This window comes from Gavialis gangeticus, unplaced genomic scaffold (assembly GCF_001723915.1).
Source record: "Gavialis gangeticus isolate Ggan-Ray unplaced genomic scaffold, GavGan_comp1, whole genome shotgun sequence".
NCBI classification, from domain to species: domain Eukaryota; kingdom Metazoa; phylum Chordata; order Crocodylia; family Gavialidae; genus Gavialis; species Gavialis gangeticus.
This window is the reverse complement of record NW_017729022.1, coordinates 92,309,459-92,320,537: the sequence shown is the minus strand read 5'-3', so window position 1 is coordinate 92,320,537 and position 11,079 is coordinate 92,309,459. Positions and strand designations below refer to the sequence as shown.

General features: G+C 37.9%; 1 protein-coding gene across 1 annotated transcript in view; it reads right to left on the bottom strand.

Moving 5' to 3' along the window:
• Positions 1-11,079, bottom strand: part of AEBP2 (AE binding protein 2) — a 102,358-nt gene that overhangs the window by 14,261 nt on the left and 77,018 nt on the right. Inside the window, exon 6 of the mRNA XM_019515839.1 lies at positions 7,263-7,387. Within this exon, the coding sequence (XP_019371384.1) occupies positions 7,263-7,387 (125 nt within the window). The remainder of the gene's footprint in view (positions 1-7,262; positions 7,388-11,079) is intronic.

Below are 11,079 nucleotides of genomic sequence, written 5' to 3'. Positions count from 1 at the left end.
CCTGAGAGCAGAGGCTGCTGATGCAGGGACTGCTCCTCAGGAGGGAGACCACGCTCGACCTGTGAACAGATACTGCCTTAGCAGAGACTGTCTCACAGGGAGAGATTCGACCCTGAGAGCAGAGGCTGCTATTCGCAGGGACTGCTCCTCAGAGGGGAGACCACGCTCGACCTGTTCAACAGATACTGCCTTAGCAGAGACTGTCTCACAGAAAGAGGTCGAACGGATCCTGAGAGCAGAGGCTGCTGCTGCAGGGACTGCTCCTCAGGAGGGCTTTGGGCCCACTGGTCTCCTCACAGCTATGATTTTGCGATTGATTCGATTCGTCTTGATCTCTGGCTAACTAACTAATTTCCGGCTTTGACCTCAACCACAATCCCGCATCTCAACCACTGGCTACGACATCATAACTTCGACCTCCACATCGACTTCAGCATCTTAACGACCACCCATTTCGTCCACATTGGACTGGCGTCACAACATTCTATGTGTTACAGTTCTGTTATCTGTTCGTATCCTGATTGATGAGCTGTTGACCAGCCCTGGGATTATCGAGTTGGGCAGCTGCACCTAGCTCTGGCTAGAAAGCAAGGGCTCACTCGAGAAGCCCGTGGGCCAACAGACCCCTTTGCACGAGGTGCCTTGAGTCTAAAAAGTTTGAGACCTGGTGAGCTAATACAGTGCTGGGTAATTGCATCAAGGTTTGTGAGGCAATAGTTCCTTCTCACTCAGTTGTAAAATATGGGATTTAAGTTCACCGCATCTGAACTCTGCTGAAGAACAGCAGATCACCAGGGCTAACTGACTCAGCAGTTATGCTAGTTACAGGTCTCTTAAATAAGACCTAAATAAATTTAGGTCTTTATGCCAGTAGAAGGTTGCTGTAGTAAAGCTCATTATTACCTCTGCTTTCCTCATAAGTACACACATAACAAGCACCACTATTACTGAATATATGTCAAAGGTAAGCTCCATTTTGTTGTAAGGGAATGTATCTAATAACCATTTAATTCAGTTTCTGGCTCCCTTGTATTATCTGTGCTGGAAGGAACAACTGAAGAATTTGGCCACTGTTTAAATGTTATGCAACGTTTTATAGAATCCCAAAGAGCCAAGATGAGAAACAAAAATTTACACTGTCCAGTGAATGCGACCTGTGCAGAAAGACTGTTTAATATTAATATTTTAATCCAGAATATGATAGTGTTTCAGGAATTTAGTATTACTTTAAATATTTTTATTAAGACTATTGGCTAGAAATCACTTTATCAAAACAGAATGAATGTGATATCCCCTTGTGACTTAGTTCTTGCATAAATTAGAATCCAAGCTTTAATATGCTGTAAACTTAAACAGCAATTGTAGCCTTGAACCTCAATACTTGGAATTGGGTTGGTTTTCTTAGATTAAGTGTCCTACCATATTTTTAAATCTGTGACATTAAAGTCAGTTTGCATTACTATGTATATTTAAATAGTATATTCACTTTTTGTATTTTGCTATTATGTTTCATAGTAATTTAGAGAAGAACCCCAGTAGAACATATTTTTGAACAGAGAATTCCACCAACAAAACACTTACCAGATGGAATAATTTAAAACAGTCATACAAGGCAAGTTAACTCAATCTACACTGGGAAAATAGAAACATAACATGGTATGTCTGAGAAGTCAAACTCAGACCTAAGGACGAAAGGAAAGAAGCAAACACCAGAGTCAAAGACACTATAGAGAAAGGTCTATTCCCAACTCTCCCGTCCTCAGATAAACATTGTCAGCTTGAGATACCCAACAGATTTCAAACTGCTGTGTGAAGACTGAAGAGAGACCACTTCCAAGATTCATTGTATTAGAGCCTCAGGGTGTGGGCTCTTGTAATATGCAGTGGACAGGAATTCAGAGAAGTGTGGAGTGATGCTAGACAGTGAAGCAGATAAAAGGGACACATCTTGAAGAACTTATATTACTGGATACCTAAGTTGCATTTCTTTCCTTGAGCACAAATAATTTATATCATAAAACATTTCCCTGTGTTGGGGAAGTACAGGTTCTACTGTCTCAACTGGAGAAAAGACACAAAATCCTGTGTAAGAAACCTCTAATGAGATGTCCAGAAAATGGACAAGGAAAGTGAACTAGGGCTGGGTATTGTGGGAAACTAGACTGCATGTCCAGCAGAGATAATTTCGAATAGTTACTTGTACTACATTCCATGATAGCAAGAAAGAATAAACATCCCTCATTTTAGATGAAAGTATATGAAGGGAAATAAGTGCATAGGGTGGGGGGCAGAGAGGGCCAACCAGTTAAAAATCACTGGTAGCATGGACCACTGTCATCTAGTAAAGAAAAGGCAGCAGCACGTTAAGTATTCATTTTACATCCTCCACATATCTGCAGTAGTTCATAAGACAATTGGTGGTAAAAAGCAAAGAAATGGTCTTTTGCTTCTTGTGAGGGTGTGCTTTCTGCCTGCTACTGGACTGTTTTGCTACATTTGTATTGTTCCCTTGTTTGCTGGCACATAATCTGGTAACCATCTGAACCTAGCAGCTGTTGCCCTTTTGAAATGTGTTCATACCCCCTGGTATTATCCACAAGTCAAGGTAAGTTTCAATCTACCCTGTATCTACAGCTCCTCTCCTAGATGCAGAGGTTTTAGAGTACTTCCCCAGCTCACCGACTAGTGGGAATGTATCACTTGCTGTTTTCTTGGGGAATGTTCCCAGGTTTCCCAGCATTCTAGATTTGGGGATTACCAGTGTCATTTGCTTTAAGGCATGAGCTCCATGAGCTCCTTTTCCCTTTACATGTAGCAGACATGGGTCACATTGGAACCCTTCTATAAAATACATCTCTCAAGCAATTTCCATGTTTTGGTAGTGTTGGAGCAAAGTTCCTGTGATGGTACAGGAATTATGGATGATAAGTTCTTGGAAAAATTCAGCATGGTTGGAATAAGACACATTTTTCATGAGGTTTGAAGAAAGCAGCAGGCATAGTAGTAATGATTAAAAACAGCATGAAATTGGAAGAGAGACATTCCCAGGGGTAGCAAACAAACAATTAACAGAAGAGAAAGACAACTGAATTAATGAAAGATCAAGATCTTTCAAAAGTGAGGAAGGTCGTTATCACCTGTAATGTGAAGAAAGTTTCAGGAATCAGGTACATTCAGGTACATTATTTTATGCCAAAGTGAATATTACTGTTCAGTTTTGGGTTCTTAAGAGTCTTTTAAGCTTATGAATTCACAAAATATATATAAAATGCAAAAAAAACCCCAAATCTTCCTAAAGAGACCAAAGTATTTTAAAAAATATATCTGTTTTTAAAATGTAATGCCTTTTATTTGGTACCACTACCATCTCCTATATTTACTGGACATGGACTACTCTGTATCGTAACAGGGAACTGAAAAATTAACTACTTGGTTTATGGTGACAGGTCCTCTATCAGTATCTGTGTTAAGAATGTTTCTGTCAACATTAATATGACTCGCTAGATCTTCTTGAATAATTCTTGCCTAAAGTGCTAACCAAACCGACCAGTTCCCTTTTCCCCATAAAATAGCAACCTGTAAGATCTACTGAAATTTCAAATTGGAAGTTTGCCTCGAACAATTTAACAATCTACTCTAACTGTTGCAATTGGTACAACACTGGTATTTAGTAATTCTGACTTTCCTGAAGACCAGGGTTAGAATGCACGGGCAAGGGAGAACATGCAGAGCAGCTACTGTGATATTGGCAAACAGAGTTAATGTGACCCATGCTTGCAAAACTACATACAGCTAAAAAAAAACAAGCTGCATTGCTGTAATAGCACTGCTGTGAAGATCTTAAGAAAAAAAGATGCATTATTTCTAAAACTGAATTTTATTCATGTGATCATGAGAAGCTTTTTACTTGCACGAACAATTTCAGTATATGGTGCATATGCTACTTCTTTTAAACACCCTATTCCTGCCTGTAAGATACACACATTTACAAAAGAATCTAGGTACAAAGGGCAAGTAAATGTATGTAGATCTATCTATGCCATACAGTGCATCTGTAAGGTTTTAAAGTTCAGAATTAGGATAGATTATTATTGGTAAATGGAATTCTACTGACCTCTTCTGGAGATGAGAAAAACCTCATCCTTAAAAAAATTTTTTTTTTAAAGTCTGGCAACAGATTTACTTCCTGTGTTTCACAAATTTGTTTAACATTTTAAAACATTTGGAATAGTTCGTAATATTTACAGGAAGTGGAACTAGGAGGGTTAGCAAAACAAAGATATAGAGCACTGAAATAAACCCAAGAAGGATAATTGTGTATGTTGTACTTGTATTTTGCCTCTAACAGATAAAAGTTAAAAACACTTGCAAAGGCTGGAATATTTATACCTACATTCAAAATCAGAAATCCAGAAATCCGTGAAAACACACAAACCTCTCTTTTGAGAGATCACCTTCCAATATTCTAAGAAGGTGGCAAGTCTATCAAATTTCAAAGCTAATCATAAATAGTAAAAAGCATCAGCTGAGACTGACAAACTATAAACTGTAGTTTAAACAGACCAGCATCTCCCACCGAAACACAAATGGGAGGTGCTTGATACTTTCTTCTTGGCTTAATAGAAAGGGGAAGCCAAATGCCAAGACAGAAAAATGACAATAAATAAAGCAAGTGAGAGTTAGGTAAGAAAAGATCAAAGGGGGGGGGGGGGAATCAGTTCCCATAACATTTACAAAAAAAGCAGCACCAATTTCAGCCAAATACGCCAGTCAATATAGTAGCTTGAGTGCTTTTATAACGGAAGTCAATTCTGATAGCATTTTACCATAAAGAATCACGTAATAAATACTCTGTATGGATTTTTAAAATGGCATTTAAAGAAAAACAAAATGTATTATGTGCCACACAAATGTTTTAATACCTGAACAGCACAAGGACTTTACAAATTTCCCTTGTTAAAAAAGGATGGCTTTAAAAGTGTGTAGAAGATTCTTTAAGAACTGAGAAAACACATTTTGGCCACTGTTTCCAGATTCATAACTAGGATACAATTTTAGGGCCCAAGCCTCATCCTGCTTTTACTCCCCTTTCAAGATTTTCTAGTTGCCCGAGTTGGGCTTCCACATCTGCTATGGATCTGGGCAAAAGTTTGGGAGAGGCGGTAGGGTAGGTATAAACAAAGCATTTTTCCCTCCAGAAGAACTGATCAATTATGATGATTTTTCATTTTTCTCTGAGCAGCCCGAAAGGCTTGGTTAATTAAAAACTTGAGAATTAGAGATAATTAAAATAAGAGTAATCACTATAAAAAGAGAAACTCTGGTGTCTCCTTGAAGCTGAGACTGGGTAGGAAGAGAGGTCACCAACTCTAGCACAGGCCACAACAGCTAGTAGACCTAGATATCCTGGCTTCTAGGAAAGAAAGACATCTTACATTTCAGGCATATTAAGTTACCTTTTGTATGTGCCCTCATCAGGGTGGATAAAAATCAATGATTAAAAAAGCCAAGAAACCTTTTTTTAATTTAAAATCAGATTTTTTTAAAAATTTAATCTGATTTTTAAAGATTTTTTTTAAAGCTATATAAAGGTAGTTTTAATTTAAGGTATGTTAAAGATCAAAGATACCATCATAGAATAAGGATTATAACTTCTAATTATATACCATGAGACAATATTCATGTAACCTTTTTAAAACGGTTTTACAAATAGGTCACAACATGCCATGGGCTGTAATTAGGGGCCCAATCTTATGGGGTTCCAGAGGTTCCTCTACAGATTAGTAAGGATTAAACCACTCAACCCAATGGGACTCAGTGCTCAGTCTAGAAGATCCCATTAAGCATCTCTGTGATGCTTAGTTTCAGTTCTCAAACTGTGGATCTGGACTGTGGATTTGCGTCTCCAGAGACAACATCCTTGTTAACAGCAGTATATGGAGATGAGAGAGAACACACCTGATTACCTACCCATCAGCCCTCTTGTCTCTCTGCAAGACTGTATACACAGTCAAGTCCTTACCTTTCTCTAAAAATGCAGTTTCAAGAAGTTAAACGAATAAAAGATATAAAGCAACAAGAATGCACTTTTTGTAGAAAACAACTATCAGGGTTTCCTGACCAGTGAGTTAAATCACAATTTAAATCAAACCCACCCTCACGACTGGAAGGTGACTGGATTCATTACATTTGGAGGCTTAGGCCAAGGGTAACCAGCCCTAAGTCTAAGTAGTGCAGTTAACCTTCTACTAATCCAATTAATGCTATTGCATTAAAAGAAAAACAATCCCTTATACTCCACATACAAATTGTTAAAATAAGCACAGCCCACCACTGAAAATTCATCTCTTTATCTATGCCTTTGACTCTTGGGCATATATATCAGTATCACCTCACCCAAGAGGAATAAATCTTTTTCGAACCTTCTACTTCATCATTACTGGGTTTTTGTCACCCAGTGTTTTGTAGCAAATTTTCTTGTTCCTCTCACTGTATTCTGATGAATCCAGCCTGTCTACAGATTTTTGCAAGTTATCTAACACAAAACTCTTAAAAAGTATAGAGAGAGGAATACATCCAGTCTAGTATTTAATCCCTGTTTTACCAGTGTCTTGTTGGTGCTCATAGGAAATGGCCAACATTAAATTTAGATTTATTTTGGCTGTATATCTGGTATAAGGAAAGAGACCTTGATATGTAGTGTTTCCATCAGCACATAACTAGTACAACATATACTAAAAGCCCATAGTGTTTGATAACGGCACATACCTTTTATTCTTCCCTCCCTTTAACTAAATATTAGGCTTTTTAAACTCCTTATATGAAGAACCTTAATATTCTCTAATGCTCACTATGATCCTTTTCTGTTTTCTAATATTAAGCCTTAAAAATCCCACATAACATCACCAACTTGGATTCATAGTAAGAAACCAGCAATTTATTTATGTATTTATTTATTTTAACTTGGAAGACAATAAAGGTACATTTGTCATCCCTACAAATCTACTGCTGTATGTTCCCCTAGCAGGAAAAGTTATAAAAATGTTCAGATCTACAAAACAAAAATATGATTACAATAACTATCACCAATGTGGCTTAATAGTTAATTTCTTGATTTGCATGGTTAGCAATTAGGTAAAAAGCATGATCATTATTTTTTAATGTCAACAACGCAGTGTTTACTTAGGTAAAATTAGAGTATCAATACAGCAATTACATGTTCAGATACAGATATATAAATATAAGGACAATATAATACTTACTGTACTATGAAATACAACACTGTGACCTTTTCCTAAACTTTCTATGTGAGCTGAGAGGTTGAAGCAGATGGCTCGATGTCGAATAGCATCCAGTGTTTGTGCATCAAAGAAGTCATGTGGTCTTGCTAGAAAAAAAAACCAAATCTTAGCATTAAACTCCTGAGGTGGTGCAATCATCCAAACACCTTTAACCTTATATTTATATCAAAAATCTGTTAAATGTCTTTAGACAAATCATTTAAGCTCATCCATGCAGAATGCATGGTACCGTCATCACATTCTAAATTCTGAGTACGAGGCATGGCCTCAAAACTGGCTGTTGTCCTATTACCCCTTTAAGTCTGTTCAGAAAAGAGGGGTTGTTCTTTTTTGGTTTTGTTTTTTTTAAATGTCTGACATAAGGACAACGTATGCGTTAAACCAGTGATGCCCAACCTTTCACATACACAGGCCAGATGATGGAGCACAGCAGGCTCACAAACCAAATTTGGCATGCACAACTGGCACACCAAGCTAATCCCTAACACTGGATGGGACCTGTAGTGTCTCACGCTGCTCTCCAGAATCAACCCCTACACACTTGATCCAACTGTGGACTGGTATGGTGCTCAGGCTCAATCCAGCAAGTGGGGTCATGTCAACTGGCTGGTGAGGCTCTCCATGGGTGCAGAAATTTGACAGTGGGGCAGAAGTGGCCCACAAGCCCTACTTTGAGCACCAGGTACACATTAAATCCAATGCAACTCCTCCTCTATTTAAATTGCTGTTGAGCACTATCTTTCTGGATAACTTTCAATATACAAATCTTGAAAGATTCAGTAGTTCTCACTGATAAGTACTGCAAGTATTGCAATTTCTTTTATGAACTGAGCCCTGCTCCTCAGAAACTGATCAATTCCTTTTTAACAAATGGGTATTTCAACAGTACTACAAATGCTGTCCCAGAAACTGCCCACAACACCACTGTGAACACGTACTACCTTAATCTTCTAGATCAGGGGTGTCAGATATAGCCCATGGAACCCTATGATTTGGCCTGCAGTACTGTCTGTGGGTCTCTGCATGTGGTGCACAGGGCTAAAGTTGCTGTGCATGCAAAACACAGGGGCTGTCCAAAATTCACGCTGCATGTAGTGCCTGTGCCAGACCAGCCATACCCCAGACTAGCCCTATGTGCTAGTGGACTAGACTTGCATGCCGAGTGCAGCACTATATACATATGGTGCCCGTTCCAGCCTGGCCCTGTGCACTGGATATGGTGCACAGGGTCAATCTGTGGGCTGATCTACTAGAGATGTTATAGATTAGTTCACAGTAGTTTTAAAATATAGCTTCTTGTATTTTTAACACACCAAAATAGCACCGTTCAGATTTAACATGTGGCTGGTACGGTATTTGAAGTCACCTGTCAATTTATTATTACCATCAGAAAAATCATTAATATTTCTATAGGTATCTACTGGCGTGCTGTAAAGAATGGTTTTGAAGCAAAACTGGATAAAGCCAAATGAAATCAGGAAAGGAATTCCACTAGAGGTCTCCTTAAATTAAAATTAAAACAAGTTTAACCACAGTTACTCAAATTGTTTCTGTTCTCCTTTGAGCACTATTTCAGTTAGTTATTTTTAACATATCACTGTACTACCAAGTAAAAGGCAGGAGTAAATGTCAAGGAATTCTAACTTCCAATCAAAGGGTTAATCTGTGGATTACTATACATAACAGCATGCTTTTTAAAATCCAGATATTTATCGCATGCTTTTTAAAACACAAAGAATTCAGGCAAAATTAACATTGGAGTATTGGCTATCAACAATAAATACCTTTTATACTGCTTGATAACTGTTGAAATTAAGATGAACATTTGCCAGTTGTTCTGTCAGATCTTGAGTTTTAACTTACTTTTAGCTGAAGTGAAATTAAAATCCTTCTTGTACTGTAAAATCAGTTTGTAAGCAGTAACATGATAAGCCAATGGAAGTGGCATGTCTAAGGCACTGAAAACCTTTTATACGTTGAGATGGACCTTAATGGTAAATGTTTCCAGAAATGAAAGTAAAAAACTGTGTATAGTGTATCCTGAGGCTTACTGATAATTTGTTACCTCTACACTGTTTTTAAGAGCTTTGGAAAATTGCATTTAGTTGAAAGGTAAGTAGAGTTAAATACAAAATATATCCTGATCATACCCTGGCAGAAATATAGCCAAGCTAAAATTTTAATGAACACTTCTTGTATAATTAATTCTACATATGTATAGTTAAGATATGCTTTTAATAGTGTCAATTTCAAGAAAATTCATCCTTTTACTTTGTGATCTAGATTAATGCAATTGTTCAATGCTGCCTGTAATTAATTTTCTGTCACTCCTGAAATATGTAAAGGCTAGTTCAAAGACCTGAGTTATTACCATACAAACTGAAAAAGTTTTTTTTTTTTTTTTGTAAACAATTTCTACTCTTCTTCCTCTCCAAAACGGATTAGCTATCAAATATTTTTAAATAGTTCTACAAGGCTTGAAGTGTTTTTAAACTTGTATGAAGTTTTTAAAGCCTTCATACAAGGCTTTGCTATACTTTGGGAACCAATTAATGCATTAGTCTGTACAGGATGTTCTGTTCTTATTTTCTCAAAATTCAATACTGCAAGTCACGCATTTTTGCTTTTAAATGCTTTCCTGCTGCAAACAGATCATCTGAAACTATACTGTATTATTTGCAGGGCTACTGAAGCTAGTCATTATATAGAGTGCAATTCTGTTGTGAGGCAGTACATACCTTTGTTTTAGCACAAAGGTTTAGCTTTGTACCTAACCTAACTTTAGCAGCCACTTTCTGTAACGTAACACATAACTTTTGAAAGCATAAAACTGGTGTAAAATACCACATCAAGGCAAACTTGGGCTTGAAAGATTTTTAACATTAAAGCAGATAACCCAAGTAAATCATTTCCTGCAGGAATTCTTTATGTTTCTTCTACCTCAGAACCTCACAACCACTCACTTCTTCCTTCTCTGATCCAGTAACCTGGAGTCCTTTACTCTGAAGCACAAAATGCAGTTCAGCAGAATTTTTTTTTTAAAGTTCACTGATTGATGCACACAGATCAAGTGCCACTCCTCGATATATGCTAAATACACTGTCACAAAAAGACTGTTGTGAGCTTCACTTAGTATCTAAATCTTGTTTTCAATGAACAACACTGACCAACAACCTTTTGTTTTAGAAATTTCAAAGTGTCCTTTCTCTCATTAAGTATATTTATAGCAACAGAGCCACCTTGTGGCTGCCTCAAAGTAGGGATCATAAATACGGACAGGAAAACTCCTAATGGTAGGTCAAAACCATATGTTCCCAACCCCTGCTAGGCAATGCAACCTGGCTTTGACGAAGTCTGCTCCAACACAAAGAGGCTCAGGCTATGAACAGGCATTGCATTTGTGCTGGGAGAAATGCCCTTCTCCTGGCACAAAAGGTAGCGACAAGCATTAAAGTCTTCTTATGAAAGAAAACCAGGTCTTCTGTGAATAAATGACAGCACTAACAAACAGGAACTTCTTCAGAGAGAGAAGTTTCTACTACCACCTCTAATCACTGTCTTATGCTTATTATCTTAGGGCCTTAAGGAGCCCCACTACCCCACAGTCCTCCACTCCCCACCCCACACTTCCAAGGAGAATGGAAGAGTGCTAGCTCTCTGATGGCTCACTCAGCAACAAGCTGTTAAGAAGTCCTTGCGGAAGCCTACTGATTGCGTCACTACCTTTCCCCTTGAACAGAACCATGGAAATGAGACTGCGACACAGCAAACCCTACAA